This window comes from Epinephelus lanceolatus, chromosome 11 (genome assembly GCF_041903045.1).
Source record: "Epinephelus lanceolatus isolate andai-2023 chromosome 11, ASM4190304v1, whole genome shotgun sequence".
NCBI classification, from domain to species: domain Eukaryota; kingdom Metazoa; phylum Chordata; class Actinopteri; order Perciformes; family Serranidae; genus Epinephelus; species Epinephelus lanceolatus.
In genome coordinates this window covers 43,322,538-43,339,729 of record NC_135744.1, presented here as the reverse complement: position 1 = coordinate 43,339,729, position 17,192 = coordinate 43,322,538, and the positions used below count along the sequence as shown (strand labels likewise).

The 17,192-nt window shown below is 43.1% G+C and overlaps 1 protein-coding gene and 1 long non-coding RNA gene across 3 annotated transcripts in view; both read left to right on the top strand.

Moving 5' to 3' along the window:
• The window catches only part of LOC144464766 (uncharacterized), a 130,961-nt gene extending 116,733 nt beyond the window's left edge, over nucleotides 1-14,228 (top strand). Inside the window, exon 2 of the long non-coding RNA XR_013492373.1 lies at nucleotides 13,437-14,228. This is a non-coding gene — a long non-coding RNA (uncharacterized LOC144464766). The remainder of the gene's footprint in view (nucleotides 1-13,436) is intronic.
• Nucleotides 1-14,228, top strand: part of slco2b1 (solute carrier organic anion transporter family, member 2B1) — a 44,466-nt gene extending 30,238 nt beyond the window's left edge. For both annotated transcript variants that reach the window (XM_033645775.2, XM_078172666.1), the window contains exons 11-15: nucleotides 757-904; nucleotides 3,342-3,502; nucleotides 7,213-7,277; nucleotides 7,650-7,770; nucleotides 11,069-14,228. In XM_033645775.2, coding sequence (XP_033501666.1) covers nucleotides 757-904; nucleotides 3,342-3,502; nucleotides 7,213-7,277; nucleotides 7,650-7,770; nucleotides 11,069-11,264 — 691 coding nt within the window. In that variant the 3' untranslated portion in view covers nucleotides 11,265-14,228. The remainder of the gene's footprint in view (nucleotides 1-756; nucleotides 905-3,341; nucleotides 3,503-7,212; nucleotides 7,278-7,649; nucleotides 7,771-11,068) is intronic.
• Nucleotides 14,229-17,192: the final 2,964 nt, after the last annotated feature.

The window sequence follows — 17,192 nt, the reverse complement described above, 5'->3', positions numbered from 1 at the left end:
TGACAAAGAACTTGTTTTACCAATGACAGGGAACAAATTTCAACACTGTCAGGGAACTTATTACACTACTGACAGGGAACTTATTTTACCACTGACAGGGAACTAACTTCATTATTATCAGGGAACTAATTTTACAGCTGAAAGGGAACTAAATTCACTGAGGACATGGAACTACTGTTACTACTCACAAGGAACTGATTTCATTTTTGACAGGGAACTAATTTCACAGCAGAAAGGAAACTCATTTCACCACTGACACTAAACTAATTTCTTAAATGATAGGGAAGTAATTTCACAACTGGGAGGAGACTAATATCATTCCTAATAGGGAACTAATTGCACTATTGCTTGGGGACTAATTTCACCATGAAAGGGAACTAATTTCACCACTGTCAGGGAACTCATTTTTGTTATATTAGGGAACAAATTATAACACTGACAGGGAACTTATTACACTGCTGACAGGACACTTTTTTTTTTTTTTTTACCACGGACACAGAACTAACTGTACTATTAAAAAGGAACTAATTTCACCACTGACAGGGAACAATTTCACAATCATCAATCATCAGGAAACCACTTTCACCACTGAAAGACAGGTAATTCAACTATTCACAAGGAACTAATTTCCCTGCCATGAGGGAACTGATTTCACCACTGAGAGGGAACTTATATAAAATGTTTTGTGATCACAGACCTTAAAGCCAAACTAATGTGTGTGTGTGTGTGTGTGTGTGTGTGTGTGTGTGTGTTCAGCAGTGACATGTTGTCGTGCAGCGCTGACTGTCGGTGTCCTCAGGAGGCCTTTAACCCCGTCTGCAGTTCAGATGGTGTTGAGTTCAGGTCCCCCTGCCACGCCGGCTGTAACACCATAGAAAAATTTTTCGGTGACAAGCCAAACATGGTAAGGATGATCTTATCACTTCGCTTTGAGACTGTCAAACACATTTTCATCCACATCCAGATGAATAAACACAGAACTTAGTAAAATGATTGTGTCCAAATATTGTGGTTCAGTTTTAAAGTGTTTCATGTTTTAATTGAAACTGAGGTGGTGTTCAGTAACAGAGAAGCACTCAGCTCTCAGTCTGTTCCCTTTAACTCTCTCAGTGTTGGTGGTTCCTTGTAAAGTGGGTGACCTCACATCTCGTCTTCTGGTGAATACTCTTTTGTGTCATTCAGAGCAGCAGGCAGCAGAGACTGTGTCCATCCTTCAGATATTAACTGTTAAATATCCTCTGTCTTCATCTGACTGTCCGTCCAACAGTCACACCCTGTTCTTCATTCCTTTTTATTCCCAGTCCATCTTCCTCCTCCTGTTCCCTCAGCGTCTGTTTCTGTGAAAGTCTTGATTCACAGCAGACAGCATTAACATGCACGGACACCAGCCACAGCTCTCAGTGTGACCCTCAGTTAGTCAAAGAACTGAGAGCTGCTGGAGGCCGAGGGAAATGTTCACACAGAAACTATGTGGACACATCGATGTGATCTGATGGGGGCGCTAGAGGAAAGATCAGGTGTCCCTTAAGTGTTTCAGGATTAAAACTTTGACAGATGTTAGTGAGAATATTTTGCTTGAGACTGTAGAAGTGTTGAGAGTAACACACTCGTCACTGAGCCAAAAACAGAAACCACAGCACTGCAAAGACGTCCTCTGATTGGTGGATCCTGATTTCATGGAAGAGGCCGAGAGAAATGACATAATTATGAAAAAAATGAATATGAAAAACTTTAATAAAAACTTTAATAAAAACTTAAATTTTTCCATTTTATTTTTATGTGTTAAAACATAAAATAATCTGTAGTCTGATCAGATTTCAGCTATCAGATAGGATCAGATCTTGAAAATGGGTTGTTCTTCCTGTGCAGCAAATATGTCACATATTCCCAAAGTGACCAATCTGTACATGATCATGTGGCCTGAAGTGACACAGATGTGCACCGAGCCAGATGTGGTGTCAATGGACCGTCCACCGATAATGTGCGGTGTGACAGCGGTGCTGCAGCCTTCATCGTATGTGGTGATGAGTCAGCGTCAGCAGGGTCGTCCTCAGCTGTGGCTTCAGGAGGTAGTGGGGGGGGGACAGCAGGAATCTCGTTCATCCATTCATGAGCGTTACTCATGAGATGATGAAGTGTTTGACTATGGATCTCTGAAGGTCACCAAAGTCCACTTCCTGCCAATTTCGAAACTGAGCAGCCACTTCCTCTCTCAGTTTCTTTATTTTCACTGAACATTATTCTTCACTGTTGTTTTCTTTAATTTTTATTTTAACACTGGAAGAAATTCTGCAGTTTTAAATCTGAAAATGAAAGTAACTGACACAGGTGTGCAGGAAGTGACATCATGTCCAGATGTTTGATTGTTTTAAAGCCTCACAGGAGAAGGGAGCGTACTGACAGGAATGCATCAGAGGACGGGTGGAGTGACTCTGACAGTCCTCAGCTGGACGCCGTTCCCACGTGGCTCTGAGCGAACGAGGAAAGCTGACACTTCCGAGCAGTGACTAATTACACATTCCTCACACACAGGCTGTGACATAATAACTTGACACAGATGGAGGTCAACGCCTCACCAGCAGCCGCGAGTTTCCCAGGAAGTGAAACATTTTTATTGTCAGAGTGAAAGTGAAAAAAATACAAGCTGCTTTATTTCAGCTGAATTCTGCCGATCACACGTGTCCTCCTCCGCTCCTGTCAGTGTGACTGTTTGTGCAGTCTGGATTTACTCAAGTACTAAAGTACACACAGATTGTAGCTGTGAGCTGTTGAGTAACACACACTCACACACTGATGTTGAAATTCACCACGAGCTCCAGTTCTTTCTGTTACTTTCCTTTCTGGAGCTTCAACAAACTGTTGCTTCATAACGATGAGCTGATGACAGATGTCTGCTGTGTTTCTCAGAGCTGAACTATGATGACTTGTTCAGATGTATTTTTTTCTTACTCTGCCTCTGATTGGCTCACCCCAACATTCTTATCCTAACTCAAGCTAACCCCACTCCTCTGACCTAAACGACGCCATCGGGCACCGTTACAGAGCCACAGTGACCAGCTGTGTATCATGCTGACGAAAAAAGGCGCCTTTTTCCGTTGGTGTCTGATGCTGAAAGTCACTGACCAGGCGTTGGTTTTTGACAACTTTGGTCGGTTTATCTCAGTCACTACACGCTCAGTTTGAATGATCTTTCCTGTAGCGCCCCCCTCAGGACAAACTCTACAGTTCAGATTCTGATAAATCTTCAGGATGTTCACACTGTGTCTGTAACGATGGCTGCAGCCTGTAGGGGGCTCCCTCTCACCCTGTGTGTGTGTGTGTGTGTCTTACTGTCTGTGTAGACCTACACTGACTGTCGGTGTGTCGGCGGTCTGGGCGTGGCTTATCCTGGGACCTGCGGCAGCGGATGCTCCCACCTCCTGCTCCCATTTGTGGCTCTGCTCGGCCTCACCGCCTTCATCGCCTCCTTCTCACAGACGCCCTCCTACATGATGATACTCAGGTATGACAACATGAAAAATGACTGTTTATAGCCGCAGTGTTTCTGTGTCAGTGTTGTTGCAAAGACGTCCAGATCACCAAAAAGACAAAACCACCACCAACACAGTTAGGTCAGCTGAGATCTAACAGGAAAAATAAAGTGTTATCGTCTTCCTGTTTTGGTTGCACAGTGGTTGACGCACTTCCTTTGTGCTGTAAATGGAGCCTTCATTTTTCATCCAGTTGGTTTGCCCCCTCAGTGCGGTTCGTTTGTGCAGGTGTGAACACACCAAACCAACCGGACTGAGACCTTCTTGAAGAGGTGGTCTCAGTCCGGTTCCAAAGGAACTCTGGTGCAGTTGGTTTGTGGTGAGAACGTGTTCTGACCTGGATGTGAAGCAACTGCAGTCACATGACACATTGTTTGGGTTAAACATGAGCATGTTACAGTCCTGGAGGATTATTAATGTGCACCTCCTCCTGTACTGCCTTAATATGCACATTCAGCACATCCAATGCATCAAAACATTGTTTTCTAGTTGGAGCCGCGCCTCGTTTTCAAACTGTATGGTTTGACTAAAATGAACAATGACAGCAATATAGTCCACGATGAGCAGCGCTAAAATCAACCTGCGTAGTTGTCCCTCCATTGTGACATTAGAGAGTGTCACATTTATCTTGCAAGTGTACTCTTCTTCAACGTTTGCTTTACTTCCTGGATTTTTCCCACATGGAAATTCTGACCAATCAAGAGCAGCTTTCTCACACAAGGCATTTGATCTGGTCCTCTTGTAAATGCTGCCGTGAGAACACCAACCAACTCTAGGCAATTATACAACTTTGGAACAACATGAGTCCCTGATTCAGACCACAGGAGACCACTCTAGGCTGACAGCAGCCTGAAGTTAAAACAGAAAACTGCTCTGTTTCCACTTCAATGAGTCATAAATAAAACCGTCGACATTCACCATCTACAACAGAATTCATTTTTCTAATAGTTTTCTGTGAGCGTAAAGTGTTTTACTTGCTGCTTTTGTGTTGCTGAGCGCCCTGAACACCTTTGGTCAGTAAATCTGTGAGTAGATCTGCACATAAAAAACCTCGGTACTAAAATCCGCAGCAGAAAACTCAGATTTGATCAGAGACACGTGTGTATGTTCATGAATCAGTCGTCAATTGACAGAACGTTCCTCCTCGTCAGCAATCAGCCCATGAATATCCAGTGACACCATATACGGAGGTGATATTTACTGTGGACTGGTGCATCCTGTCGACCTGTGGACACATGGAGCAAACAGAGACAGAGAAAAACTTTTCCAACGCTGAGGCTGAAGTTATTTTAGAGTTGAGTTAAAATATATAATGTTTTATTATTAGCAGTGTGACAGGGACAGGTAATCAGTGCTGCGTGTCCTCTGTTGAAAGGAAAGTTAAACCAAAATGGTCTAATATAAAACTTGATGCAAAAACCACAGCAGCAGCAGGACTCTGACACAAACACATAAAATGGGATTATTTTTCTTCATGGTTACAAAAAGCTACGACAACCTCCGTCTCTGCTGCAGAGAGTGAGGTTTGCCCCAGAGCTGCTGCTGTATTTAAACCCTCCACCCTCCAGCTGTGAAGGTGACCACAGATGGAGTTACGCTCTGTGACGGAGCAGGACTGAGAAGGTTTCGGTTCAGGAAAGGCCGGCGAGTCTCACAGATCTCTGTCTCTCTGGGCCTTTCCAAACCGAACCCTGCCCACTCCCACTCCGTCTGTAGTCGCTTCCACAGCTGAATGAAGCTCCTTCATCGAGGTGTGGGGTGTAAACACAGCGGCAGCTTTGGAACAAACTTCAGCGAAAAAAGGAGCCGTGGTTATGTTTGGTAACCATGGAGAGAAATCTAATTACTGCCATTATATCTTCTTTATTTATCCTCTTTTTATGACTTTTATTTGACTCATGCTGCGTATGGCCCCGTTCAGATGTAGCATCTAAAAGCGCGTGGAAAACGTCAGCTGTGCCGTTTCCATCCTTTTATCCAAGGCGCTTCGGAGGTTGTGCTACTGCCGTTACTAAGCAACCAAAACCGCCTGTCACTCACAGGGCACAACCGTTAGCCATAAAAATAGCGTATCATCACGCTCACCAGTTATCCCAAGCTCCGAGCTGATAATTCTCCAGGCATTGTTCCTTCTGTTGGAGTCAAAGTAGTACGACGAAGACAGGTCATATAACTCTGGGTATCCCTGGACAAAAATGATCAGTCACTCCTCCGTTGCTTTCTGCCTTTCACACCACCGGATGTTGTGAAGTCCGTTGGACGGAAAGGAAGAAGCACGTCCGTTGAGCTGATTGGTTAAAGGGAAATTTCGGTTTATTTCAACCTGTCTGTATCGTCCTAAATTCGTTTCAAATTACCAACATCTCCATGCTGTCTAGATGCAATATGTGTATTTCCAGATTTTTGTTTCAATAACTGAATTTTTTACAGTGGTTTGAAATCTGCTTTTCCATGCATGGACGGCTGCTAAACCTGCACGTCTGGCTTAGTCAGTTTGTGAAGCTACACATGAATTGTCACTGACTAATTAGCTCAGTGAGATAGAAATTGATTCTTAGTCTCAGAGGTTGTGAGTTCAAGCCTCAGCTGATGCAAAAGGCAGATTGTGTTGTTAAATTCCTAAATGTCTTCTAATTCTTCTGCTTGTTGCTCAGAATCGCCTAAAAATGCCCGGACCCGACCCATTGCTGCGCAGCAGCTATAATTTTGTTTATCCTCTGGGATTATTCTGTCATGACACTCCTCTGATCACAGAGATAAATCTGTACAGGTGTCTGTAGGAAGTGGATCCACCTGGTAACTCCAGCTGATTGGACACAAAGACACACACCTGAGCTGTGTGTTTAAATCCACCATGATCATCAGAGCAGAAACAAACTCTAGAAATAAAGTTCACTCATTAAAGTCTGAATATTTTAAAACTGAGCTGCTGATGCTCAGACACAGAGTGAGGAGCTGCTCACAGCTGCAAGGCATTAAAACAAAGTCCAGATGGAAACAAAAGAAAAGTATTGTAGGTCAGAGAGGAGAAAGTTTTATCATTTTTCCTCTCGCCTCTTTAAAGCACAGTCAGATTCTTTGAGAAGAGACTTTATTATCCTCACCTGAGCCTCACCTGTTCTCCATCTGATAATCAGCCGCAGGTGTTTAAAGCTCCGACAGTCACAGGCTGTCACGTCATTTATCTTCTCAGGCTGCTGCTGCCGGGATGTTAGAGTCAAACAGTAACTCTGAGCGTCAAGGTTTAACCCTCCACATGATCCACCAGAGAGATGTTTGATCAGGTTTAATCTGACGGTGTTCAGGTGCTGCACATAATGCACCTCTCTCAGAGCAGTGTGGACAGAAAAAAGCAGCAGAGCATGACGCTGACAGAAGGTCAGACCTGACCTGAGATCAGCAGGAGAGTCACAGCCTTCAAACTACAGCTGCAACAAATACATAACAGAAAATTAAAAAAGCCAAACACCAGAAAATTGTTGGCATCGTACGTTTCTGCAAACCACAGCGACATCTGTGTGTTTCATACGTATCAGCGATTCTGATGTGTCATCGTTCAGATCACATGTGTATGAGATGAGCTTCTCATCAGCAGCTGTTTGTGACTTTACATTTCAACTACACTGTGCTTAATGTCATCATCACCTCTGTGTGTGTGTGTGTGTGTGTGTGTGTGCTGCAGGACGGTGCCCACAGAGGACAAGTCTTTTGCAGTTGGAGTTCAGTACATGTTGTTCAGAGTGCTCGGTGAGTCCGTCAGACACAAACTCTTCAAACTTAAGAGATGCCTCACATGTTTACGGCTGAACAACAGGTTCTGTTATTGTTTACTATTGTTGTTTGTTAGCCTCCTCCACCATCACCTCATTTTTTGTTGTGTGAAACTTTTACCTTTGCCCTGTAGTGCCATCTATTGGCTGTATCTATGACAACATGAAGGACAGTGACATCACAGCATTTAAATGACAACATTTAAAATAAACGTGTCTGTTTTTGTACTTAAAGGAAGAATAAACGAGACACAGCAGGACGCAGAGAAATGTAGTTATATCGCTTCAGTCATGAGTTGTAAGAAATCTGTGTGTGTGTGTGTGTGTGTGTGTGTGTGTGTGTGTGCAGCATTCATGCCCGGCCCGGTGTTGTACGGCAGTGTCATCGACACCACCTGCATCCTGTGGGGCAAAAAGTGCGGCAAGCAGACTTCCTGTCAGTACTACGACCTGGACCGCTTCAGACAGAGGTGAGTCTGGAGACTGTTATCAAAGGAGGAGCTTTTATTTTGAAGGGCAGACTTTGTCAGCACATTGTCCTTGTGAGGGGAATTAACATTTGAGTAATTAAATTGTCTCCATGTTTCTGTCAACAGGACAAAATGTCTCAGTGTTCAGAGGCATGAAATGAAATTCAGCCCTTAAAGGCATAGTGCACCCAAAAATGAAAATTCAGCCATTATCTACTCACCCATATGTCGAGGGAGGCTCAGGTGAAGTTTTAGAGTCCTCACATCACTTGCAGAGATCCAAGGGGAGAGGAGGTAGCAACACAACTCCACCTAATGGAGGCTGACGGCGCCCCAGATTCAAACGTCCAAAAACACATAATTGAAACCACAAAATATCTCCATACTGCTCGTCCGTAGTGATCCAAGTGTCCTGAAGCCCCGACATAAAAAGTTGTTTGGAAAAACCTCATTTGAACTCTGTTTTTAGCCTCATTGTAGGCTGTAGCTCTGACTGCCTCTCTGGGCACCGTGCTCACGTGTGTGCACTTGTGCGAGAGCATGAGACATGGGCACCACGTTTATGTGTGTTCATGTGCTTTCGCTGGTCTGCGTGCAAGCACACACACGTGAGCGCAGGACGTTTGAATCTGGGGCGCCGTCAGCCTCCATTAGGTGGAGTTGTGTTGCTACCTCCTCTCCCCTTGGATCTCTGCAAGTGATGTGAGGACTCTAAAACTTCACCTGAGCCTCCCTCGGCATATGGGTGAGTAGATAATGGCTGAATTTTCATTTTTGGGTGCACTATCCCTTTAAGTTGTTCGCAGCCTTCTTCCAATGCTCTTGAAAGAAATCATTTGCTGAGGTTTAAAGAGTGCTCATTGTTTCGGTTTATTGACAACACTGTTAAAAATTAATGAGATCCCACAGCCGGAGTTTGTCAGGGACCGGACAATAAAGTCCTGGACTGGTTCCCATCATTGTTTCACAGTCCACCACATGTTTATCAGGACGGAGACAGACGATGTCCAACGTTCAGAAAAACCATATAATCAAACATCAGGTACAGTTTCTCAGGAGGGAGACATGATGAAGGTATTACAGACACCCGAAAAGTCAAATGATAAAATAGGGATGTATGAAATAATTTATCATGCAAAAATTAATGAAATTAAAATTCTAAAAACAAAATGAAAGATTTAAAATTCTAGCTGCAAGTGGAGATTTTCAGGTTCAAGCCTGCACAGACTGTCAGGAGATAAATGCTGCGAAGGATTGAGACCTTTGACGGTTCCCAGCACCTCCATTAAAGACAACTAACAGGTTTTATGACTGTTGGACATTGTTTACGAGCAAATGTGTGCCGCGCCCTTTTTGGCAAGGCCAGTTTATAGAGCTCATTCCAGTAACAAGACAATTCAAACTGCTGCACATGAAATATAAAAGAATAATAAATACAGTTTAAAAACATGTTTAAAGAGCTGCAGAGTAGAAAATAAAACAAGACTAAAACAGGTGTAAAATACAAGAGTCAAAGTTTCAGTTCAGTGTGAGAAATGAATAAATGTCTGATTTAATGAAAGACGGCGGCAGAAAACAGGAAAGTCTTCGGTCTTGGTTTAGAGGAGGTGAGAGTTGGTGCACATGTGTGGAGCATTCAAACTAAATGCTGCTTGACTGTGTGGACACAAAGCAGACCTGTGCCTGAAGACCTGAGAGGTCTGGAAGGTTCATGGTGTGACAGAAGGTCAGAAACTACTGAGTGATTTATAAACCATGAGAAAAACTGTAGAAAAGCACGCACATCCCAGACAAAAAAAGTGAAATGAATAAAAGGAATAAAGTCTGCACATCAGAGATAGCTCCAAAAGTCAGTTTTTAATGAGTTGTGACGACATGTGACGTTTCGGGTCACTGCCCTTCTTCAGACTGAAGAAACTGCTGATACTTCATTAAAAACTGGCTTTTGGAGCTATCTGTGGTTTATAAACCATCCATCCATTTTCAGCCGCTTATCTGAGTGAGTGTTGTGAAGACATCAGGCTGAGCAAAGCACCCCAGACGTCCCTCTGACCAGCAACACTCTCCAGCTCAGTTGTTGAACCACCTCAATTGACCCCTTTCAACATGAAGGAGCAGCGGCTCTACTCCGAGCTCCCTCCAGATGTCTGACTCCTCCCCCTATCTCTAAAGGCCCGAACATACTCGGGCATACTATAAGTGGAGCGGACTCTGCGAGGAATGTCCGCAGTCATTTGGGCTTTCATAGTTGAGCGCACTTCCGCATTGTAGTTTCCTGTAAAAATGTAGGTGAAAAATCCCCGCAATGTGAAAAATACATGCCGAGCAGTCACTGGTGCGCGGAGCGGAGTCCGCGCGGTCGTAAAATCTGAGCTTTGCGCACACAGGGCTTGCAACAGATAGTAATGATCAGGAGGATGAGGATGAAGATGAAGAGGAGGAGGAGGAGGATAGCTCCGCCCCTTCATGCAGCTGTGGGGTCAAATGAAAGACAGGGAGGAAGTGATGACAGTCAGATAGGTGGCTCTCTCCAGTGGAGAGAGGCAGAGGAGGAAATGTGTCTTTTCATTTTGTCACATATTGTGAATTTCCACAATGAATAGAAGAATAAAACGCACCTGACTCAGTGTGCAGAGGCCTTTTTAGTCTGATTTGTGTTACGACACGCCCATTTTTTTGCGTTGTAGCGCCCCTTAGTGCCTGACTTGAATGACACTTCGGTATGTTTCAGGCACTTTTTTAGACAACTGCAACTTTCTTGATGATTGGACGATTACAGAGTTAGGATCTATTTGTGCTGAGCCACGCCCCCTCTAATGCTCATTGGTCAGTATTTTTAGAACACAACAAGATTGATCCACAAGCATTTGATGTTTTTGATAACTTAGATCTTGTATCGATCCACAGAAAATGTGGTACAGTTGGGTCCTACGGTTCAGGAGGATGAGTCAAAACTCAATCTTACAGCGTAGGAGTCATGACTTTGTAAAGTTAACCTTTTACGTATAGCGCCCCCATCAGGCTGATTAGGGTAACATTTGTTGAGCAGCATTTGGACACATTTTATGAGGATTTGTACAAATGATCAGGAAGAAAAAAATATTCAGCACAAAAACAAAAGTTTCAATCTTTGTCTCAAACGTTCGGGTCCGTCTGTAAATTATAATGACAAAAACTGTTCCTGAGTGTGACGTAATAAATTTCCTGTGTGATTCTGAAAGTCCTGACTTTTCTTCAGCTGTCAGCCTGGACACCAAAACAACGCTGTCCGTGACCACCTGTGTGTTTGTGTTTGCAGGTTTCTGGGCCTGCAGGTGGTCTTTGTGTGCGGGGCGCTGCTCTGCTTCCTGCTGACCGTCATGGTCCTGCGTAGGAGGGCCGGACGCCAGGAGCCTCAGCAGAAAAGTAAACGAGGCTACGAGATGGTGAACGACCAGAAAACACCTGAGAACACTTTGTGTAAAGAAAAAGAACTGATGAGCATCAAGACCTGATGAAACACAAGGAGAGGACGCAGGGAGAGAGAGACGCAGAGACGCTGGACGAGGACAAAGTGGTCGTAAAGGAACAGGAAGCTGCTGCGCTGACAAAGCTGCGACCAGTCAGTCTGCATAACGAGGCTGAGACACTTTCTCAAATTTGATTTTTTTAGCCCAGTCACCAGAAGAAAATGTTGGTATTGTATGTTTCTGCAAACCACAGATATATTACATTGGTACGTTTCATATGTATCATATAAGCATTTCTAAAGTGAGTTAGTGTATGAGCTGACTTCATCAGGGGATGGTGGATGGTTTAACACTTAGGAGAAGCGGCTGCTAAGCTGCAGACCACAGTGACAGACGACAACATCCCAAACAGTGTTTTCAGTGACCCTTTGCTGTTTTTCCCGCCTTGATAGTGCCACGAAAAGTGGTTGTTTTTTACCGAGACGTCACTGTGTTTCCAGCGGGGATAGTGCCATGAAAAGTAGTTGTGTTTTTACCAAGATATTGCTGCATTCCAGTCAGGATAGTGCCAAAGAAAGCATTTCTTCTACCGTGACACCACTGCCTTTCCAGCGAAATGGAGGCACAAAAATTAGTTATTTTCTTCTGAGACATTGCTGCATTTCCTGCTGGGATAGTGCCACAAAAAGGGGCTTTTTTCACCATGACATCACTGTGTTTCCAGCGAAGACAGTGCCATGAGAAACGGTTGTTTTAACAGAAACAGGGATGGTCACACTTAAAGTAGTTATGTTTTCCTGAGACATCGCTGTATTTCCAGCAGAGATTGAAAACTGTATTTTAAGCCAAAACATAATCTTTTTTCAAACCATAACTAAGCTGTTTTAGTGCCTAACCCTAACCACACAGTGTTGGTTAAGTTTCAGTGTTTCCACTACATTATAAGAAGTAACGTATCCATGGTTTGCAGAAACAAACAGTGGCAGCATTTCCTCTGGTGACTGGTTTGTCTTTACGCTCGGCTCACACTCCAGTTGGACCACTGGTGTGTTTGTACATAAGCTGATTCATATATTCTGACATATGATCTATACACTGTTTTTTATACGACGCTCAAACAGTCACCTCAACGTATAAAATGGGGCTGGTGTTTAATAAGCTGCAGTTCCTCTAATGGCCTCTAGATGCTGCTCAAAGCCAACTGTGACTGTGTTGAAGTGAATGAGAAAACTCAAGAGACAGCGATGAAATATATCAGCAACTGTTGGATGGATTGTGATGAAAGTTTTTTCAGACTTTCATGTTTCCAAGCGGATGAATCCTACTGACTCTGGTGACCCTTTGACTCTTTCTTTAGCGCCATCATCTGGCCAAAACTTATAATTGTCCAGTACTACCAGTACATACTATCCAGTAAAATATCTCAGCATCTGCTCGGTGGATTGGAGCAATATTTGGTAAAAACAGAAGGATGACTCCCACTGACTTTGGTGATCCCTTGACTTTTTCCTAGCGCCACCTGCAGGTAGAATTTTCCAGACGGGATGAATTGTAATAACTTAACTGATCCCAACGATGCCAGGCACGTCCAAGTGCAGCACTGTGGTTTATGACCATAATACTACAGAATTAATTATATTCACTTCAGCCTCATTCTGTATTTACTGCTAATTAGCTAATATTAGCACTCTAACACAGCGATGGTGAACATGGTAGTAAACACCCAAATATTAACCTTGACATTGCCAGGTTAGCATTTAGCTCAAAGTTAATGTGGCAACCTGGTCTCACGCTGAAAAACCGCCACTTGGTCAGTGACTTCTGGCGTCAGACAGGAAACACGGCTGGACAACAACGAAAATTAAGGTGGCGGAAGTCTGAGTAGGGCGAGTGTGAGGCGTCCAGCGATCACCAACTTTCACCCAGGAGGCCGGTGTTCACTTCCTGTGAGACTGTAATGCCAAACCCTGTTCTTTTGTCCTAAACCCAGCCACGTGTGTGTGTGTTGTTGAAGGAAAAAAAAACATCAGTTGGTGGTGTTGTACTGACGTAGTGCTTTTATTTTGAAAGAGACTGTATCAAACTGTACATTTCCTGTGAAAACAGAAGTGTATTTTGAAAACAGACAATGCATGTAACAGGCTGAAGTTGACACGGCGTCCCAGAACGTCAACAACCAACACACCCAGGGTACCTTGGACCTGGACATGTGACGAGGTCACAGTGAGGATGAGTTGAATGTGGATGAAAGCTAAAAATGGAACGATTCCCACCTCAATGACTTGCAGGTGTCACACCATGATGATGGTTGTTTGATTGGAGTCGGTTGTGCTTGGATTAAAATAGCGTGCACTGACAAGGTGACACAGCACCCATTATATCTAGGTTAAATCACACTGAGCCACAGACAGTGTCGTCAGGTATTCTTTAGAGCCATGTCGGACATATTTTACAAAAAAAATACTTAGCAGTCGTGTTTTTGTCTAATTTTTGTCATTTTGTATTAAAACAGGACTTTTACTATGAAAATCAAAACCGTATATATATATATTTTTATAACCAAAGAAAATTCATAACAAGATATATTGTAATAGATTTCTTTTTTTATCAAATGTTATTTGATGTGTTCTTTTTATATTTTTTTCTGATGGACTTTTTAACAAAACTTACAGAAATCCATCTTCAGACAAAATGAGTTTCACCTTCGCTGAACTTCATCTCTAACGCTCACATCAACCACGACAGTCTGAACCTCTTCAATCATATCGTTCTGTTTTTACTTCAATTAAAGGACATTTTCTTAGAATTAATTTCTTTAAATGATTTTGTGCCTTGTTTTGTAAATGTTTATAATATACATTATAAAATGTGATGATATTATTTTTGTAAAGAGCCAATGAAGAGGAATGACTCAATTCTGAGGATCTGAAAGACTGTTGTTTCCAAAAAAAAAACAAAAAAAAAAACAAAAACAAAAAAGAAGACGAAATTAAAAACTGTCTTTTGTTATTTGGGGTCTCTGAGTGTTTCTTATTAAAAATCTAATTCTTATTATAAAGTGTGAACTGTGTGTGTGTGTGTGTGTGTGTGACAGAGAGAAGAGTTTCTTTAAAATGTGGACTTAGACAAAGTTTTATTGATCAAGTTCACAAACTGGTCTGATAAAATGATAAAATAATATTTTTCTGTGAGCTTTATTCGCTGGACTTTCTGATTCTCAGTTTATTCTCAAATGAAAGCAGAAGCTCAGGTATTTGTGATCTGTGACACGTCTGATTTTGGCCTCATTCAGTAAACAGATACTGTTGGCATCATCATCATCATTATCATCATCATCATCATCAAACTTCCTCAGCCTTTTGAAAAGTATACATTAAGACCTATTAAAACCAGTCTGCACTCAGTCAAATGCACACTGAGGATCCAACACAACTTGTTCCACAAACAGTGCTTCAGTATAAATGACGGTATCATCTGCAAATAAAATTGTGCTTTGCAGTTTTCTGCTGAGGCAAAAATATAATTTATACACAAAGTGAGGTTATTGTTTATGAATCAAAGTAGGGCTGCGCAATAAATTGATTTTGTACAATATATTGATGTATTTTCAAGCAGCATATGAATTATGAAAAGACTCTTTATATCCATATAGGATCAAGTTGGCCACATAACTATACAAGTGTTCATCTGTCCTGTCACACAGCTCTGCCCCCTCACTCACTAGGCCCGTTTCCACTGAAGAAGTTCCTGGTACTATTTGGGGGGCAGGAACTACTACAGGAACGTCCTCTCGTTCGGCCCTCTCAACCGCCGTGTCTCCACTGAGGTAGTCTGGGGCCGTTAGTGGCCGTTTTGGTAAGGAAACGGAACCAGGGCGAGTGAGACAGGATCCGGAATTCGATGGATGTGCCTTTCCGTAAAAATAAAAGCACCAAGCTAATAAAAATGCGGTGAAACTTTTAATTTAAAGAATATAATTTACAAGAAAAGCCCCAAGCCATTACGTTAATCGATTTTCTTACACCCCTCATCACCCCAAATCGATGGTGCGCCAGAATTTAAAGTTTTACTATGGTGAACACTTTTAGTTTGGTGAATTTGGTGAATACCGCATCCGCTCCCTAGACCGGAACCAGAATCCAGACAAAATTCAGAGTGAATAGACACTGAAGAAGTTCCTGGTACAAGGCACCACTACCTGGTTCCTGTAAAGTTACGGGCTGCCTCTGGATGTGACGTAATCGTTGCGCGACCATTTTGGCCGGGGCGACGTAGGGACGCCGTTAGCCGATAGCGGTGTCTGTAATAACTCACTAAATGGCCTGTGAAAAAAATATTTTTTCCAGCGGATGTCTTAGTTACAACATGATGGAGCTAACTGGAGTAGTTTCATGTCGTATCTGACAACGGGAGGCTTTTAACAGATGACGTCCTGATGTTAGCTTTGCTGCTAGTGTTAGCTGTCCCTGTCAGCTGATGCTTTCTAGACATTGTGATTTCCCAAAACTGAATAAATACCACACATAGCAACACAAAACTGCTTTGCTAGCTCAATCATGTTGTAACTAAGATATCCGCTGGAAAAAATATTTTTTTCACAGGCTATTTAGTGAGTTTTTTTTACATGGCGGTGGAAGCTATATGAACGAGCTAACCCTCGTCTGCTGAGTTTTAAAAATGCCGGCTATTTTGTTGCTTTCTGTTGACGTCACATCCCTCCTTGAGTATATCCAATCAGCACCAAGTAATCCCCAAGCCCCAGCCAGGAGTCTTTCGGGGCCGTTCTGAGTACCTACCCCGAGGCAGGGACTTGTTTAGCCCCTGTAAAAGTTCTGGAACTCTGTCCTTCAGGGGTGGTTCCTGCGCTGGAGACACGCACCAATGGCCCCGGCCCCGTAAAATTACCCCGAAGTTCCTGCGGTGGAAACGGGCCTACTCACTCACTCAATCACTCACTCACTCACAGTTTCTCCATCAACACTCAGAGACACAGAGCTGCTCTTCTGTTTAATCTGTCTGTTCATTAGTCTACAGTGAGACATCGGTCTATATGCTGCACGAGCTAAGCTACATCAGTCTGTGAGATGAATGAAGTTACCGCAGCAGCACACGTACGACACTGTGGGCCTTTAACTCTGTAACTTCTGGCCACATCCAGTCAAGCCATGCTGCGCAGATTTATGTTTCTGTTATCAGTGTAGACGCCTGGTGCCACGCCGAGCTGTGCACCTACTCCTTCTCTGGAGTAGGGCCGCCGGCACTCAAGCGGGTAGCGGTGGCATCTTGCCAACAGCAGCCAACCCCTGTTTCTCCCCCCTCGTGTGTGCTGTTAGACTCTCCTCCCTCTGTCTGCAGCAGACCAGAGAGACAGGAGCCTTTAAAAGTCTCTGTGTGTTCAGCTCTCAGTACGTCTGTAGCTTCTAACTGAATCTCTGAGGTTTGGAGTTCAGTTTTTCTCCTGCGTCCTGTTTGTACTTTACATATCTGCTTTATTTTACTGTTTCATGTTCACTATCAGCTGGATTAGAAGCTGTGTGAAGCTGCTGCTCGAAAACTCAACATTTTCTTATTTTGCTGCTTCACAATAAAAGTTTTTACAAAACAAAATTACTGGGAACTTTTCTTTTTAAGATTCTACAGGAATTAGAATATGTTTATCACGGAATTAGCAAAACTTTATTTGTGGCTTTTCTTCAATAGAGGCAAGTCTAATGATACAGCAGAGAGGAAGAGTGAAATCAGGAACAGCCACAGTGAGATGTTGATGAAGAGCTGCAGACAAACAGCTTACCTCCAGCAGGTAAACTTCTTTAACCTGCTCTGCTGTGGAAAACCACATACAGCAACAATAACGGGGGATCAGCCTGCAACTGAACATGTCGCCTGCTTAGTAGAAAATAACGGGACATATAGGCTATCGTGTATTACCATTCAGCCTGAAAATACCGAGATGAGTCTGAGTGACTTTTCCTA